At 33.8% G+C, this 19,131-nt stretch overlaps 1 protein-coding gene across 50 annotated transcripts; it reads right to left on the bottom strand.

Moving 5' to 3' along the window:
- Positions 1–1,480: 1,480 nt before the first annotated feature.
- LOC100371934 (uncharacterized) lies at positions 1,481–18,831 on the bottom strand. 50 transcript variants are annotated; one of them, XM_085501640.1, is made up of 22 exons: positions 18,636–18,831; positions 17,278–17,358; positions 16,767–16,788; positions 16,282–16,302; positions 15,776–15,805; positions 14,995–15,024; positions 13,874–13,903; positions 13,626–13,655; positions 12,875–12,904; positions 12,541–12,570; positions 12,010–12,039; positions 11,530–11,609; positions 11,077–11,143; positions 10,013–10,129; positions 9,468–9,545; positions 9,144–9,278; positions 8,795–9,013; positions 8,199–8,239; positions 7,815–7,856; positions 7,667–7,700; positions 6,038–6,082; positions 1,481–1,606 (listed from the first exon to the last, which is right to left on the bottom strand). In XM_085501640.1, the coding sequence occupies exons 2-21, from the start codon at positions 17,343–17,345 to the stop codon at positions 6,071–6,073; spliced, it is 1,146 nt and encodes a 381-aa protein (XP_085357766.1). In that variant the 5' UTR covers positions 17,346–17,358; positions 18,636–18,831; the 3' UTR covers positions 1,481–1,606; positions 6,038–6,070. The 50 variants fall into 50 exon arrangements, with proteins under 50 accessions (XP_085357766.1, XP_085357710.1, XP_085357713.1 ...); XM_085501584.1 differs by lacking the exon at positions 6,038–6,082 and adding an exon at positions 5,857–5,976; XM_085501587.1 differs by lacking the exons at positions 6,038–6,082; positions 13,626–13,655 and adding exons at positions 5,857–5,976; positions 13,254–13,283 and having other exon boundaries at positions 18,636–18,776.
- Positions 18,832–19,131: the final 300 nt, after the last annotated feature.

Raw genomic sequence — 19,131 nt, 5'->3', positions numbered from 1 at the left:
CTGACGCATGCGCAGTTGACGACTCCTCCGCTTTAAACTGTTATGCATGTTGACTAGAGACAAGCCATGATCATTCGCCCAACAGTCCCGAGAAGTCGTACGACATCTGGCTACAAATGTATACGGTCTATACGACTTCTCAGGATTGTGGGCCCGATGATGGTCAGCGGAAATAGACTAACATACATAAAGTTATGGGTAAATATTTTCCAGCATGACGTATGTCAATTTGCATGTGTAAACTGAGAACAGACTTCTCAAGGTAGAGTGAACCAAGTGAGTATTGGTCACCAAATCTGGGAGGAGAATAACGCACTGAAAAGGAGCACTTGTAGCTCTAAGATATTTATTGCTCAACTGCTAGGCCTGGAACTGAGTCTAAATACTCACTAGATCTAAATTGGATTTACTCAGAGCCCCTATCTACATCATATTTAACAAGAGCCCTTAACTACGTTAGATTTAATCAGCACCCCTATCTACATGATCACATTTGAATCGGATGCCCTATTCACATCAGATTTAACCAGAGTCTCTATCTACATTAAATATATATCTAGATACGATTTAACCAGGGTTTCTAACTACACCAGATTTGAACAAGGAAGGGCACACACTTATATAAAAACAAACAGAAAACAGATATTTAAGAGCAGAAGTAAACTGACTTTATTGTAGTAGTTTGGGAACAGATACAGAGGCAAAAATAATGCTTCAAATAGTAACTATCAAGTATTTGGTAAAAAATAAGAGGCAATATATGGCTGCTGTTTTTTCAGTAATTGAAAAAAAATGATTACACATTAAGAAACTAATCAATGCACATATAATATTTGGGGAAAGTCCTAGATAAATTCTGAGGTCACTTCCCAACATTTTTTTAATTTTACAACATTTATCATTCTCTATTCATATTCAATATTATCTGTCATTAAACAATTCAAAGTCCCAAATCTATCCTTTACAGACAAAACTTTTCCAAAGGACAGTTGGTAACACAGTTACGAAGTTTCCACACCTTTACAACACATTTTGCACTTATTTAAATTAGAATCTCCACACCATATTAGGAGTGGATTATTCCATAATTTACAAAGGGGTGGGAGGTGGTGGTTTTTGCAGCCTGTGTAATTTTGATTGTTTCTTGTTGGCAGTAAGATGTCTCATAAAATTTTGAAACAGGTCATCACTTTAAGATGTTTGCATCTAAATGGCATTAACATGGATTACACAAATAGCAAAGTAAAATGTAACCAATCTGAAAGATGGAGGGTAGCACTGAATATCAAATCGATAATTAGTTAAGAAACTCACTATTCTAAATAAATGTCAAGAGTCTACAGTTGCCATGACAACAATTTTCAAATCAATATTTTTTGACATGCTTTAAGTGACAGTTCATGAATTGTGTCATATTATTTCTAAAAAAAAAGACACAAATTTTTTTTTATAAAAACATAAACATGCTCTCAGTCTGTACTTTTGAGTATAGTTTAAATTTATTTTCAAAATAAAATAAAATGTTGCTTGCAGGGTTCTAATAGTGGGCTTCAGCAAACTAGGCAGTCGGATTAGTCCAGTGATTAGTCCATGTCTATTTCTATTTCTGAAATGAAAGAAAAGAACAGGAATGAAGAGAAATCATCAAAAAATAACAAACTGTTGTTGTGAATGAGTAGTTGGTGAGTAAATGTTGTGGTCGCTCAATTGTAAGCAGTCTGTAATACAGAATGATAATGTTAAATTAAAAACACCTGTCAAGATTAACAAAAAATAAAATTTATTAATAATTAAAGATTATTGAAAATAATAATAACAAATAAGATAAATATTATATTGTGAAAGAAAAAACAAATCAATATGAAGTTAACCTAAAAGTCTGTGAGGTGGTCATGTAATAAGGTAATAGTGGATGATGGGAAGGATATTAGGTTTATGGATTAATAACAAGATCAAATGGAATAATTGAAGATGTACTGTTTCATCAAGTCTATCAACAAGATTAGCAATTATCTGAAGAAAAAAACAGTCAGTGTTTTTAGTTTCACACAGTCAATAGACAATTTACAGTTTTGCTCACAAGCCTGAATTTTTAAATATTTCATGAATAAACAATGTTTTAATTATGAAACAGGTGAGTAATAACAACTTTGATAGTGTTTTCAATCATTTTAAATAGCTGGCCATAATTGCATAACTTGGGCACGAATACTAGGCATAATGTAAAGGTCTCAGAACTTGGGCACGGATACTAGGCATAATGTAAAGGTCTCAAAACTTGGACACTTATACTAGGCATATTGTAGAGGTCTCAGAACTTTGGCACTGATACTAGGCATATTGTAGAGGTCTCAGACTTTGGGCATGGATACTAGGCATAATGTAAAGGTCTCAGAACTTGGGCCTGATACTAGCCATATTGTAGAAGTCTCAGACTTTGGGCATGGATAATAGGCATAATTATGTAAAGGTCTCAGAACTTGGACACTTATACTAGGCATATTGTAGAGGTCTCAGACCTTGGGCACTGATACCAGGCATATTGTGGAGGTCTCAGACCTTGAGCACTGATACTAGGCATATTGTAAAGGTCTCAGAACTTGGGCACTGATACTAGGCATATTGTAGAGGTATCAGACTTTGGGCACTGATACTAGGCATAATGTAAAGGTCTCAGAACTTGGGCACTGATACTAGGCATAATGTAGAGGTCTCAGACTTTGGGCACGGATACTAGGCATAATGTAAAGGTCTTAGAACTTGGGCACTGATACTAGGCATAATTATGTAAAGGTATCAGAACTTGGGCACTGATACTAGGCATATTGTAGAGGTCTCAGAACTTGAGCACTGATACTAGGCATATTGTGGAGGTCTCAGACCTTGGGCACTGATAATTACAGGGGAATAGCAATTTCAAGTTGTTTAGGTAAATTATTTAATAGTATTTTAAACACAAGACTAGTTTCATATCTAGAAAAAAATAATATCCTCTCTAATAAACAATTTGGATTCAGGAAAGACTGTCGGACAACAGACAATCTGTTTATCCTGAAAACTATTATTAATAAATACCTCCATCAGGACAAGGAGATCATCCATCAGGCAAATGATAAAAATAAATTGAAAACATCAAATAAAATTTATGCCTGCTTTGTAGACCTCAAAAAAGCCTTTGATAGTGTTTGGCATGAAGGTCTTTTTTATAAATTGTTGAAAAATGGTGTAAATGGTAATATGTACAAAATTATAAAAGATATGTATGGTGATGTGAAATATAAGGTAAAAACAAGAAATGGTTTAACAGAATCATTTTGTTCAAATATCGGAGTAAAACAAGGATGCAACCTTAGCCCAAGTCTGTTTAATTTATTTATTAATGACCTGCCTGATATTTTTGATAATGATCATTGTGACCCTACACTGTTACACAACACACCCATTAATTGCCTTCTTTATGCAGATGATATTGTGATTCTTTCAAAATCCAAAAGGGGATTACAAAACTGTTTGGATAAACTATCAGCCTACACATCAAAATGGCAGTTGTCTGTCAACACAGATAAAACAAAAATAATGATATTCAATAAGTGTAACAGACTCCTTAACAAGGAAATATTCTTTTATGAAGGAAAAGAAATCAATATAGTTAAAGATTTCAATTATCTTGGCTTAACTATGAGTCCAAATGGTAAATTTAAAGATGCAATGAAAAACCTAAAAAGAAAAGGAATAAAAGCCTTATTCTCATTAAAGACCAAAATTGGATCTGGTAATCTGGACATGTCCATACTACTGTCACTATTTGATAAACTTATCAGACCAGTTATTGTGTATGGGAGTGACATTTGGGGAGAAGAAAGCTCTACAAAATCAATTGTAGAGGATGTTCAGCTTACATACTATCGGTACATTCTTGGTATCTCAAAAAATACACCAATCATGGCAATATATAGTGAATTGGGAAAATTACCTCTTGACTCTTTTATTAAGAAACAAATGATAAAATATGCCAATCGTATTGCAAATTCCACAAATACTCTACTTCAAGAAGCATACTATGTCAATAAAATTATTAAAAGTAAATGGTTTAAAAAACTTGATCTGATATTAAATAATATTAACCATTCTTATCTTTTAAATGAAACAAATATTATCTCATTATCAAAATTAAAAACAATTGATGAGAAATTAAAAGAAGAGTTTACAACTGAGTGGAAAAATGAAATAAATAATGACAATAGGAAAAAATCAAATTCTAAAAATAAACTAAGAACCTACAAACTTTTTAAAACCAAAATAGAACAAGAAAACTACTTAACAATTATGAAAAACAGTGAACTTCGCAAATCCTTAACAAAATTTAGACTTGGCAACCACTGTCTGAAAATTGAAACAGGCCGGCATACAGGATTGGATTTTAAAGACAGAGTCTGCAATATGTGCGACAATGACCATGTTGAAGATGAACAACATTTTGTCACAAATTGTCCTCATTACAATGAAATAAGATCAAAACTTTACATTGTAGCTAATAAACGTATACCAAATTTTGACAAATTTAGTAATGAAAATAAATTCATATCATTACTAAGTGACGAGAAAATGTCAATTCCTTTAGCGCAATATTTAAAAAACTGTTTTAATACAAGACAGCAGCACCTACATAAACTAAGCCAGTAATACATTCCTTGTATTCAACTTATTATCTTTTTTTTTTTTTAATGCCTTTTTGTTCCCTTACTCTTTATGTGGTTATTTTTCTTTTACTAATATCTGATTTGTAACCCTTTTCATCCCCTCCGAGGGATGTTGTGTGTTAATAAATAAATAAGATACTAGGCATAATGTAAAGGTCTCAGAACTTGAGCACTGATACTAGGCATATTGTGGAGGTCTCAGACCTTGAGCACTGATACTAGGCATAATGTAAAGGTCTCAGAACTTGAGCACTGATACTAGGCATATTGTGGAGGTCTCAGACCTTGAGCACTGATACTAGGCATAATGTAAAGGTCTCAAAACTTGAGCACTGATACTAGGCATATTGTAGAGGTATCAGAACTTGGGCACTGATACTAGGCACATTATAGAGGTCTCAAAACTTGAGCACTGATACTAGTCATATTGTAGAGGTCTCAGAACTTGGGCACTGATACTAGGCATATTATAGAGGTCTCAAAACTTGAGCACTGATACTAGTCATATTGCAGAGGTCTCAGAACTTGGGCACTGATACTAGGCATATTATAGAGGTCTCAAAACTTGAGCACTGATACTAGGCATATTGTAGGGGTCTCAGAACTCAGAATACTTAGCACCTTAGATTTATCACAGATATCTTGGACTTTCATTGCTGCAACTCTTCAACTAATGAACAAGTCATGAAAACTACACTGGCACTGAATGTTTTTCATACATATATTACTTTTTATAAACTATCGAACTGTCATTAATATCTTTTATGTTGCAGCAACAGCATATCTTCAACTTTAGAAATATTACTTATACTTGCAGTGCTATGACCAGCAACAATAATATAGGGTAGTGGAATAGATGCTTGGCAGTATGTTCTGTACATGCGATGAATGGCTGTGCATTAAACTATTTTCTCTTGGTGATTTTTTTTTTCAGTTGCTGATATACAAGACATGCAATGGGGATAATAAAGATGCATTCCTGTGACGATAAAGTTTTTTTTCAGCTATTTGGACAAGATAAACGTGTAACAAGTGTGTGTAATTTGATAACCTGCGATTGGATGTCCACCTTGAGCTGTCAGAGAGGGGAGGGAGATCACATCAGAATGCTGAAACAAAAATAACGTTAGTAAAAGTACATAAGAACCACTGCTACCTTAGGAGAACCAAGGTTCTCACTCCCTTACTCTTCTTCCTCTCCTCCTGCTGTCATAATTTTATCCAATGTGCCTTTCACGTTTCCTCCCCTAATGACTGGTCTCTCCTTATGAACAGGCTAAATTTACCAGGAAAGAAATTGTAAAAAGATTTTGTGTCAACAATCAACAAATATTTACCTGTTGTTACCAGACATCTGACATATGGGACACTTAGTTTTTCTTCTGAAAAATGTTAATTGAAAAATCATACATAATGTCAATCAGGTTAAGAAATAATTAGTTTGACTTTCCACACTAGTGTTTCACTTATTTTAATTTAAGTTTTAACCTGATTGAAAATAAACTGCAACAGGATGTCTTGCGGAACGATGAACTTGAGATCACAAAACTCACATATTCTGTTGTAAGCACAGTTATGTGTTGAAAGTCATACTAAAGTCAGTGAAAAAACAACATTAAAAGAAAGTGAAAATAATTATTAAAAAAAGAGCAGTTGTAAAATAATTGTGTAGAAAAAATTTGCATTCAAACTTCTGTAAGCAAGCCATGTTAGTAACCAGAAACCAGTATCTTTGCTTAGTATGTGTTTTTGAAAATTCAATTAGTACAGACACTCCATGTCGTGTGATTTGCCATATAATATAGCGACCGAGGCAGAGAAATCATTTTGTAAAAAATAGAAATCATGTCATTATATCATGACAGATAAATATTAAATTTTGAATGCTGGTTCTTCATTATTATTTTGATTATTTTTATAAATAGGAATTGACCATCAGAAACTCTAGGGAGGGTAAAATTCTCAGAGACTATTTTGAAAAAAATACTACAAAAAAAAGCTGTATTTATAAGAGACATTCGGTACCTAAGTAAAGCAACAACAAAAAACAAATTTACCACAACACCATCCTGAAATAAAAATCTAGCTCAAAACTAGGGAAAAAATAATAGTTTTTGTATTCTAGCATCTCCCCTCTCAGAGTGTCTAATGCCCAACGTCTTACTAGATAACGAAGAAAGAATAAAGCAGCAAGGTATTGTAGATGAAAAATTAATGGATTAGACAAGATATCAGTGTATACGGTAATTTATACAACACACTTAGAGCCATTGATATCACAGAACACAGTACATTAAACATTCATACAAGGTAAATTTTATAAAATGTCAATATAAGTGGCATATTGAAAATATCACATGTCAAATTTCATCTTTTGTGTGATGCAATTTGACATATAAGTCATGTTAAAAGTCATCAGTCATGACATGTCATCATCAGGTAAACAAAAATGAATTAACTTATATTATTATATTTTTGCACGACACTGCACGCAAGTTGGCATGATATAGAACATTGTTTATCATGACATGACATGACACGACACGACATGTGCTGTGACATGGATTATTAGGTACCACAGCATCATATTTAAGTAATTATGTGCCAAAATATGGTCATAGGTCAGGATTATTGATGATATATTTCATGTGAAATATGACATGGGTCATTATGAGCTTATATGACATATGTCACATAAACTATAACATATGTCATTATGAGCTTCAATGACATATGTCACCAGACACACACAGACTTTTATAATATCACATCAAAGCGACATGGTTAAAGCATAGTGTTGCTGGTGAAGATTCTGACAGCTGTCAAGAAGCATAACACATTAATAAGAAAGTAATCACATTATATATCGGTGATCAGCTTTTAACATATTAATCAAACAAAAACATTATATATGAATATATAAATTCATTTTTTTGGTTAACATGTTATAGTGAGCCAAGACATACCTCTGCTTGTAACTCCTCTGTGAATTTGCTTTTCCTATGATAAAAAGACAAAAAAACAAAAACGTTAATTTTGTTAATTATTTTTTCACCTAAAATATAAATATTTCCATGTTCATGTTTTGAATTGATTTAATGAATGTTAACTTACTTGTCAGTACTCGCCATTAGTTTAGCGACATCCTTCTTAGGACTGGTAGGACAAAGAAAAACAAACATAGATCATTAGAAATTATTGTGCTCAATTATTATGCTTCAATCAACACTGTATTTTGAAATACCACACGTTATCTTTAGTATTAGCTGAGAATAACCTCTAATTATTTACCAAAATATATGTCACATACTGTAAAAATGGAATTATTTTTTCGCTGATAAAACACTTTATTTTCACTGATTTTTGATCAGTTTAATGTAAAATATATAAAAAAAATTCATTGGATTTATTCTCACTGATTTATCCCTTCAGTAAAAATAGAAAAATAAATTCAAGTAAAAAAGCGTCATTTCAAAATGTTGTAAAAGTTTTTCTTACTTCTTTTGCATGTCCTTAAAACGCTCTGTTAGTTCATGAATCTATAAAATGAGAAAATAAAAATTTATTTGTAAGTAAAAATCATGATGTATCACACATGACAACTGATGACATCACAATTCACATGTATATATCTCCTCATGATCTGATATCACATAAACTTACCGGAAATATATTTCATATCACACATTATGTAAATTGATGACATCCAATGTAAATTAATGACATCCAATGTAAATTGATGACATCACATGAAAATTGATGACATCACATAAATTGATGACATCACATGTACATTTATGACATTACATGTAAATTGATGACATCACATAAATTGATGACATCACATAAATTGATGACATCACATGTACATTTATGACATCACATGTACATTTATGACATCACATGTAAATTGATGACATCACATAAATTGATGACATCACAAGTACATTTATGACATCACATGTAAATTTATGACATCACATGTGAACTGACAAAATCACAATTCATTGCACATTTATTTGACATGACATTCCAACACATAAACATAACAACACATTAATTCATGACATTCGTGATTAAGTTTGAAAACTTACATCATATTTCTGGCGCTTCTGCTTTTGGGTCATATCATAAATTGCTCCCAAGCATTCAGACAATTTTCCCTTAAAATCATTTGCATACTCTCGTAGACGTTCAGGACTGGTCATTGCTCCAATCATCAAGTTGGGAATTCTTTCAGCCATGACTTTCTGTTTTTCTTCCTCTTTTTCCACTGCACTCTTGGTAGAAGCTTTGGCCTTTTGGATTGCGCCCTATAAATAAATAAAATATTTAATTTCAGTATGTTTTTAATTCATCTAATATAAGATTGATTCTAGTCAACACTTTATAATGTCTTTACATTATTGTGAAACTGAAAATAAATAATTAGTATATTCTTACCTTGATATCAGAACCTCCAAGATGTTGGCCAATACCTTGAAACTGCATTTGACGAGTCTGCTCACGAGCACGTCGTTTATTCTGAGCAGCAGTTTTCCTAGCCTCCATTTCTTCTTTGCGTCTCAATGCTTCCTCCTGTGAAGTGGGAAAAAACAGGGTGTAACTAGTGTATGCTTTTCCTGTATTATTTTATATAAATTGACATTCAGAAATTAATATGCAAGGTAATTTAAATATTACGGTTGGGAATATATCAACTATTATTGCATAGCCGATTTATTATACATGTATCAATATAACCTTGCATCTCATTAATTATCTTACCTCTGCTTTCTTTCTCTTTGCTTCCTCTCTCTCAAGAGCCAAACGGTCTCTCTCTTTTCTCTCAATTTTACGTTTCTCCTATAAAATAAAAACAATGAGATCATATTTTACACTCAAGTATATAATATTCTCATGTACAATCATAACACCTGTTTTTGGATATTGTAAAACAAACTTAGATTGGCAAAGTTTGGACTTTAAAAATTAAAATTAAAAAATTAATAAAGTTAATTGTTAATTTAGCCTTTTTAGCGTGGCCGTGAAAACTAGCATGACCGCGAAAGAAATCCCTTGCGAAAAGAAGTCCCGACTTTGCCAGTCTAAAACAAACTATGTATAGCAATATCTGAAACCTTAAAATTAAAAAGTAATTTTTTGCAACAAAAACAAAATAATAATTACATTTTGTATAAGGACACATTTTTTTGTGAAAACTAGAAAATAGAAATCGACAACCACATATTATATTCTTTCATACTTTTAGCATGCAAATATCAATTAACCTTTATCAACGTTGATATAAAAAAAAGAAAAAAAATGCTTACTCGTCTTTCACGAAGTGCTGTCAATTCAGCAGCTAATGCTTCTCTATCTTTACGTAGTTGTTCAATGGCCTCTGCCAACATTACATCTTGTTCTTGCTTTCTCTTTTCCTGCATTTCCTGTTAACATAGACAAGAGACGATATAAGTTTAATAATCCTTTCTGTGCCATAATTTGTTGATTTGAATTAAATAAATACAACTTCCAATTCCCAAATGATCTTGATCTTGATTTTCGAAGAAATATAGAAAAAAATCATGCAAATTTGTTTTGTGAAAAATAACACTCAAAGTGTTATTGACACTCAAAGTGTTATATATAATGTAAACAAAAACAAGCAGCCTGTCGGCTGAGATAGCCCCGCTGTTAGCAATGCACATTTCAAATAAAGAACAGAAGATATCATTAGAAAATGAACAACATGTATAGTATCAAAGCAATCGGACTTGCTGTTTTCAACAAGAAGTCAAAAATATAACTTTTTACCAAAAATAAAAAAAATATTCACCAAAATTAGAGAATTAAAGATATCATTATGAAATGAACAAATCCAAGAGAGGTCTACCCAAGGTACATATACACCAAGTATCAAAGCATTCAGGTTTGTAGTTTCCAAGAAGGAGTCAAAAAAGTGAAAAGTTGACACAGACAACAGCCGACGCCGGATGCCGCTCGACAAAGTCGACAGCGGAGCTAAAAAAGGTGCCTGACTACTTCAAAGAAATTCAATGGCTGAATGTAGTTACTAGGAATTTAAGGATATACAACATGTAGTAGGTTTGTTTGACACATTTTAATCAAAATGAACTTTTTATACTATATAGAATCTTAGCTTTTATAATTCTCTATAAAAAAAACTTACAAGTATCTAATGTATGACATGCTATCGTAGTTGCCAGGATAATGAATTATAATGTGATTATATTTTTAGAAATTTTTAGAAAAAATTAAACGGTGCATTTGGTAAGATTTCATAGATCAAAACAATTTTGAACTGAACATCAGATCCTATGATGATTGCTACACAAAATGAAACATAGGATGTACAATTGCATTGTGGTCTTACCCTCATCTCTCGTTCTGCATCTGTTTCCTGTCTCACCACTGGGGCAATCTCAGGCACAGGTTGGGGTCTGGTGGGGAAGAAAAAAAAATGTTGACAATTACAACAAATAATATTAAATACCATATCATAATTAGAAAATGACAAGAATTATCAATGATATACTTCCTATTTTTGAATTCAAAATCATATGCATCAGAGCGTATTCATATCATATTTGGAATGAAATAGGACCTGACAAGTCTGAAATTGTTGATGTTCAAACTTTTTATTCTTAATTTAAATTAATCAGATTTAAAAAACTAAATTATGCACATACAGAAACTACTTTTAACATTTGCTTCATTGTTATCATGATTTAAAGCCCTTCATAGGGGAACACTTTTATGAAAGCCACTCTGACATGTTTTCCGCTACAAATTGTCCCTGATATTAACTAAACTAAAAATACATTACTTCTTTTCTTGTTTCTTCTCTTCTGGTGGTGGAGGCGTTGGTTCAGGTTCAGCCACAGGTTCTGGCTCAGGTGCTGGCACCTAAAAGTAAAAAGAAATTGCAATAAGAACAGATATTGCTTAAAAAACAGGATTCTTAAAGAATTTATTCAAACATGGGAAAGACAATCAAGGAAGGGAAAAATAGTTAAATACATGCAAATCAAACACTGGAAGTAGTCAGTTTTGGTGAGCATAGGGAAAAGTACCAAATGGTATCCAGGTTTACACACCAGATGGTATCCAGGTATGGGTACCATATGGTATACATGTATAGGTACCAGATGGTAACCAGGTATAGGTACCAAATGGTATCCTGTCATAGGAACCAGATGGTATCCGGGTATAGATTTAGGGTGGATGCTGGGTGTGGGAGGTAATGCACAACAAACACACATACAGGAATCATGGGGTCACTGCAAACTTTGTACAACTAACTTACTTCTGCTGGCTCTTCCTCAGCTGGGGCCTCCTGTAAGTTTATTTTAATAAGTTGAATTATAAATGAAAGAAAAATATGATATAAAAAATTAAACTAATTCATGCAGAAGAAGTATACATGTATATTTGAAAACATAATTTCAAACAAGTGTTTTGTGAGGTATAGTGAGAATTATGAGATCCATGATGTAAACAGCAACTTGATGTAGTATGGTTAGAGATGAGAAAGACAAGATCAATTTGTCATAGTTTGTCACTGCAAGCATTGTACAACACATTTACTTCAGCTGCATAGGCTTCCTCCACTGGAACATCATTATAAATTTGGTTCGCAATCAGACGGAAAAAGGAAATTATAATATAGTCAAATTAAACAAATCAGTTTGGTGTGCCAGCAGAAAAAACAGAAGTAAAATATAACTTTCAGGCAACAATAATGATAAAGGAATACATGCAATATTGAGGACGGGCATTTTCCATGTAAAAGGTGTTGTAATACAGGGAAAACTGCAAACCAGACACACCCACTTACTTCGGCAGGGGGTTCTTCAGCTGGGGTCTCCTTAGATTTGTTTTAATAGCAAAAATGGGAGTTGAGAATAGAAAAAGGAATAAAATATAATAAAAATTAAATTAAACTAAAATTTAAAAAATGCACCATGCATATAATCACAAAGAAAATGAAAGCAAATAACCAAATATTATTTTTAAATAAATTAATCCAGCATACTGGGGTTGGGATGAGGTGGTATTTGTGGAGTTGGGATGGTGTGTAACTGAAAGATGGGAATAAAGAGAAATCACAACACTACAAACATTGGGTATATTAGAATAGGGAAAACTGCAAACCAGGCACACCCACTTACTTCAACAGGGGCTTCCTCAGCTGGGGCCTCCTTGTTTTTTTTTTATAGCAAATAATGGAATTTTGAATAAAGAAAAAAAAGGAAATAAATATTATAATAAAATTAAAATTAAATAAAAAGCATCATGCACAGTCACAAAGTAAGTTGAAGCAAATATAAGACTCAATACATATTTTTTAATATGAATATGGTACACTGTGGTTAGGGGGCTTTTTGGTAGGGATGGTATTTAATGTGGCGATCAGAATAAACTGAGAAATACAAAAAAACACTGCAATATGTGGCACATCATAAAACTTGGCTAATACAGCTGATTTGGAGGTATAAACATTGGGTACATTAGGATAGGGAAAACTGCAAACCAGGCACACCCACTTACTTCGGCAGGGGCTTCCTCAGCTGGGGCCTCCTTGTTTTTTTATATAGCAATTAATGGAGTTTTGAATAAAGAAAAGAAAGGAAATAAAATATAATAAAATAAAAGCATCATGCATAGCCACAAAGTGAGTAAAAAAAAAGCAAATAAAAGATTTAATCAAAGTTTTTCATTATTAGGGTGGGGTGGGGGTGAGGGAGGTTGGTTGGCAGGGGTGGTGTGTGACATGAAGATGAGAACAAACTGGGAAATCACAAACACTTGTGCAAGATAGAACACATCAAACAGCTTGGGTCTGTAATACACCTGATTTGAGGTATAAACGTTGGGTAAATTAAGGGTTGGGAGAACCGCAAACCAGGCACAACCACTTACTTCGGCAGGGGCTTCCTCAGCTGGGGCCTCCTTAGATTTGTTTTAATAGCAAAGAAAAGAAAGAAAATAAAATATAATAAAATTAAAATAAAATAAAAAGCATCATGCATAATTACAGGATAAGTGAAAGCAAATAAAATGATAATGCAAAATATTGGTTATAATATGGAAATAAGCAGAATGCTAAATGTGGCATATTATAATTGTTCAACCAATGGGAAAACTGCAAACCAGGCACAACCACTTACTTCGGCAGGTGCTTCTTCAGCTGGGGCCTCCTTAGATTAGTTTTAATAGCAATTAATGAAGTTGTGAATAAAAAAAATAAAAAAAATAGCATTATATAAAATTATAAAGCAATAAATAAACAAAATCAGTAGAAATAAAGATTTATAATAAAACAAAGATTTCATGCATAAAAAAGAAGCACTAAAGGCATGTAAGGCACTGGGAAAACCAAACAATTCTCTGTAGACAAAATCCCTGTTATTTGTTTTGGAATCATACACACACAAAAATATTTTCTCATGTCCTGCCGGTTGTTCAATTCCCAGTTTCAAACAGGAAAAGAAAAAAAAGTAGAAGATATGTCATGCAAATATAACAAAATAAACCAGTTATAGGATAACCACACTGCACACTGCTTCAAGATGTGGTGATGTACACACATGCAACAATCACTGTGGAGAAGAATCCCTAGCAGACAGGAACAAAGTGTTGACAAAAAGTGTGGTTGCCGGGCAATTGGAACAAAGTGTGGGACAGTGTGGTTGCTGGGAGATAGGAAGAAACATATGTGAGACAGAAAGTGTGGTTGCTAGGAGATAAGAAACCCATGTGAGACAGAAGGTATGGTTGCTAGGCAACAGAAACAAACCCATGTGAGATAGGTGTGGTTGCTGGGCAATGGGAATTCACAAACTCATATGAGATGGAAGGTGTGGTTGCTGGGAGATAGAAAGAAACCTATGAGCGACAGAAGGTGTGGATGCTAGGGAACAGAAACAAACCCATGTGAGATAGAGGGTGTGGTTGCTGGGAAATAAGAAGAAACCCAAGTGAGACAGAAGAAGTGGTTGCTAGGGAACAGAAACAAACCTATGTGAGATAGAGGGTGTGGTTGCTGGGAAATAAGAAGAAACCCAAGTGAGACAGAAGATGTGGTTGTTAGGCAACAGAAACAAACCCATGTGAGATAGAATGTGTGGTTGCTAGGCAATAGAAACACACCCATGTGAGACAGAAAGTGTGGTTGCTAGGAGATAGAAACAAACCCGCATGGGGTAGAACATAACTGGTTGCATATAGGGATGAGATACACTGGGGTCACTGCAAACATAGGTATATAAGCATGTGACAACCCACTTACTTCAGCAGCTGGTTCTTCAGCTGGGGCCTCCTTGGATTACATTGTAGTTGGGGTTAAATGGTTTTATAAATAAATAGTCAGATTCTAAATGCATAACATGCAAAAATCAAAGAAAATCAACGCAAACTCCAATTGGATACTGACAGACAATATCAGACTTATTCATCACATACTTCTTTTAAATGCAATGCAAAGATAATAAAATAGCACATAGATTTTCAAAACAAAAATGATAAAAATTATATATGCAGGGATACTTGGCTATCTACAAAGTTATTTAATCTTTCACCATCAGTAATACTATCACTCACTTATGCTGAGTTTGTTGGATTTCATTTCACATTGTTTATAAAATTTAAATGTAAAATAATCTCTAATATATTTGTGAGTAGTATAGTGTTGATGAAAGGATTAAATACTAATACATCAATCACAGCAATATATAGATATAATGGATAAGATGTATTTGCTCTATTAGTAGCACATGCACTTAAATGACAGAAGTATATCGATAATCAAAATAAGTCATATTTTTATGATTCAGCATACAATAAAGGCATTTTTTGTTTTCTGTGCACTTCTATTGGAGATATGCTTCTACTAGAGCAAATATGGTATAAGGAGAAAATTGGATCACATTAAATTTGTGCATGCTGAGGTTGCCAGGAAACAAAGATGGGGGTAACTTCAAATGGATGGAAGGGATCACTACAAAAAGAGGATAGGTTTCACTATAATGGAAGGGTTCACAGCAATGGGGAGGGTCACTCATTAAACTTACTTCAGCGGGTGCTTCCTCAGCTGGAGCTTCCTAACACAGGGAAATTAAAAAGCAAGCGATAAAAACAAAAAAATGGAGCTCTTAAAATGACTAGCATCAGATGCGAACACAAAACAGTAGCCCAATCTGCACAATCGTTCAAATCAAGTCAACATGCTGAGAAACTAGACCATTGCATTGCATTCTTTGGGAAATGGAGATTAAATATATGTACAGGAAGAGAAACAATTAAAGCAACACGGCTCAAATAAAACACAGCTCAGAATGTAAGACATGTCGCCAACTTGAGAACAGAAACAACACACTATGCAATCAATTTGAACACACTGCCGATTGGTTAGATTTACACATTTTATCATCACTTTTTTTATTCAAAAATGATGTAATCTTCACGCTGAAAGGGGACATGCAACAGCAACTGTAATTGCAGTAGCAGAGGAGATTGTTGCACAATTTAAGGGTGGCATGGGATCACTGCACACAAGGAGGGGGGTCACTCAACTTACTTCAGGGGCTTCATCTCCTTCCTAAATATATATGGAAAATGTACCAAATTATCAGATCATAGTATTTCACAAATTTGAATGATTGTAAATCTGCTACAATGTCATTTTAAGGGTGTCAGGTTTTGATAGCATGTTTAACTCTTTCAATACCTTACAAAATGAAACCACATAATTTGTTTTCACATATATTTTTTTGAATGTTCAAATGATGTCTGTTTGATGGAAATTAAAAAAGAACTTTCAGAAAGAAACATTTTAATAAACATATATTGGCATTTCAAAGAGTTAATATTGGCAATATTTTTAAGAAGTAATACAAACAAATATACGGTTCAAAAATTCAACAGTCTATCATCATCTCCCCAAGATTTCAAATGGTACACCCCTTAGAGTCAATTATGTATATTAATACCATCCACGTGTATGTGGTATTTTTCATTGATCAACAATTACTAACACTATTATATGATTGTCTGACAACTCACCTCAGCGGGAGCTTCACCAGCCCTGTAAACGTAAAACAAATAGTATGAATGAAAATCTATTTTTGTGTCAAACGAAATGAAAAAAAGTTGTCATGAGGGCGCTGTTCAAGTAAAATTCAACGGAATTCACACTGAACGTAAAGCATAAACATTGGGGACAGAAGTGCATGCAAACAACATCTCGCGTGTTTTGATTTGCTTTTAAAATAATAGTAAATCATTTTAATATATAGCTAACACATAAGCAAATACATATTGCCATCATGGTGTATAAGGTCCCGGTATAAAGTATACATCTCGTCACTGAAATACTTTTATCTGGTATGTTGATATCGGGTGTGGTGTGCACAGCCTGTAGTATGTAACACCAACTGACACCAGCTTGCACCGTATCCCGGTGATACCAAAACTCCTGGCACGTTGTTTAGTATTCGATAATATACAAACCAAATTGTAAACAAATATTTGGTCGTATTATAAACAATATTTAATTCGACAGCCTGTAACTTACTTTTCGGCTTCTCTTCTTCTCCTGCGTTCTTCACGGCGGCGGGCGCGTTCGTCTGCTTCGTCTGCCATGCTGATTAAATTTCTGTGATACGAAAACAACACTTTAATATCCACTGAAAATTTCACACTCTACCTAGAATCACTATTCATACTAGTGTAAATTTACGCGTTCCTAAAATACACCTGACAAAATGACAAAATTTCGAAATGTTAGAATATAATGTGAGCTGATTGAAAATGTATAATACGATGAAAATTGTAGAAATTACATTTAAATACCACAAATATTTCAAGTGTTTTAATATAAATAGCACCACTATTGGCTACTCGCGCTGGCAATGACTTGGCGTGTACATAACGCCACTAGAAGACCTACTTTTCATAATACCAAACCAATTTGCCGTCAAGTATCAAAGAATGTAAAAGTTCTAATCATAAGTGTTCAATATAAAGTAGTATGCTATCTCTAGCGTTTGTGCTATAGCCTAGAAAGAGGGAAATACATATACGGCGAAGATATTCCAAACATTCACGTCATCATCCAGGCTCCGCCACCACCGTACGGTAAGCCATCTTCCATGTGAGTTCACCAGGACAGGGTATCGGAGGGTCAGTGCTAGATTTAATATATCGGCATTAACAATTTGTGAAGATTATCGCTAATTCAATTCGTGCATCGCAGTTGACAATCGTATCAATGAGATTTATTTTGAATGTATTTTGAAAATATTACCACCACAAATTTCATAATAAAACGAGAAAGAGAGAGACTAAAACATACTGGTACCCCTAAATGGGGCCCTTTAAATGAGTGCGCATGCTCATTCTTAAAAAAGTTCACATATCTTGCATACTTTTGGTTATGACTGAAGATCGAATCGGGCGATTTAATTAAATATGTCAGGGGGAACGGAGATTTGTGGTATTAGACTAGAATAACAATGTCAAGCCGTGAATAGTAGGATGAACAATTAATTGGAAGCGAAAACACGATCGAAAAGTTTGCAAAATAACCCGTAGGTTTTGCTACTCAACGAGACATTTAAACCGACATGACTCCATTTATGGTAATGCTGAGAATTCTCCTAGCAATGGCTTCCATTTCAGTAGGCTCTGCAAGTTCTCCGTTTTTATCGAAAATGGAATTCGAGGCGGAATTGCAAGCATGCATTGAGTATTAAAAATATATTTTTTAATAGGGTAAGAAAGTTCATCGCTACCGTAGTGAGATTGTAAAAAAAAACAACCGGTAAAGTTGTAAATCTGAAAATGGAAAATTACGGTGTTAGACTAGCAAAAGAATGCTCCAACTAAAACAGAAGTTAGTCTAAATGAAATAAGCATTTTAAAAGAACTTACCAGAAATGTGTTGGAATGGAGAATAGAGAAACAGGCAGATGCAGATCGCCAAGAGATGGGACAGTGAAGAGGATAACTCGACAAGTAATCTATCCACACTGTGCCGTGTGCAAAAATTTCACTTTCTCCAAAGCAGTAATGTTCGTATCTATGTGCGATATGTGAACAGCTGATCTGAGTGGGCGTTCGAAAGCAGCAATGCACCAATACGGAGACCCCGGAGATGCGTTTTCTTAGCAAGTGATGAAACCCGACACTGGATGTATTAATGAGCTCGTCTCATAGCCTGCCCATTGGTTCTCGGGGTAAACTTCACGCGTAGACCGTGTCATGTTTCCCGCATATACTTCCATATATCGTAGTGAGTGGGAAAAACATGTCTGATTTGTTCGTTTGAAATTAAAGGAAAGTTACATGCATGACAAGGGACGATATCAGTCTCGTATTTTTGTTTATTTGCAGTTTTAACAACTTGGAATCGGCGAGGTAAGTCGAA

The sequence above is a fragment of the Saccoglossus kowalevskii genome, chromosome 1 (assembly GCF_978046115.1).
Source record: "Saccoglossus kowalevskii chromosome 1, keSacKowa6.1, whole genome shotgun sequence".
Lineage (NCBI taxonomy): Eukaryota > Metazoa > Hemichordata > Enteropneusta > Harrimaniidae > Saccoglossus > Saccoglossus kowalevskii.
The sequence above is the reverse complement of the archived record's forward strand: the minus strand, read 5'-3'. Positions and strand labels throughout refer to the sequence as shown.

Bases quoted from the DNA above. Each gene is read 5' to 3' on its own strand.
- LOC100371934 (XM_085501584.1), bottom strand. From the start codon at position 17,345: ATGGCAGACGAAGCAGACGAACGCGCCCGCCGCCGTGAAGAACGCAGG. The intron at 15,806-16,281 runs GTAAGTTGAGTG...TCCCTGTGTTAG, and splicing joins AAGGAGATGAAGCCCCTGAA to GAAGCTCCAGCTGAGGAAGC. The intron at 10,130-11,076 runs GTAAGACCACAA...CTATGTTAACAG, and splicing joins ATGCAGAACGAGAGATGAGG to GAAATGCAGGAAAAGAGAAA.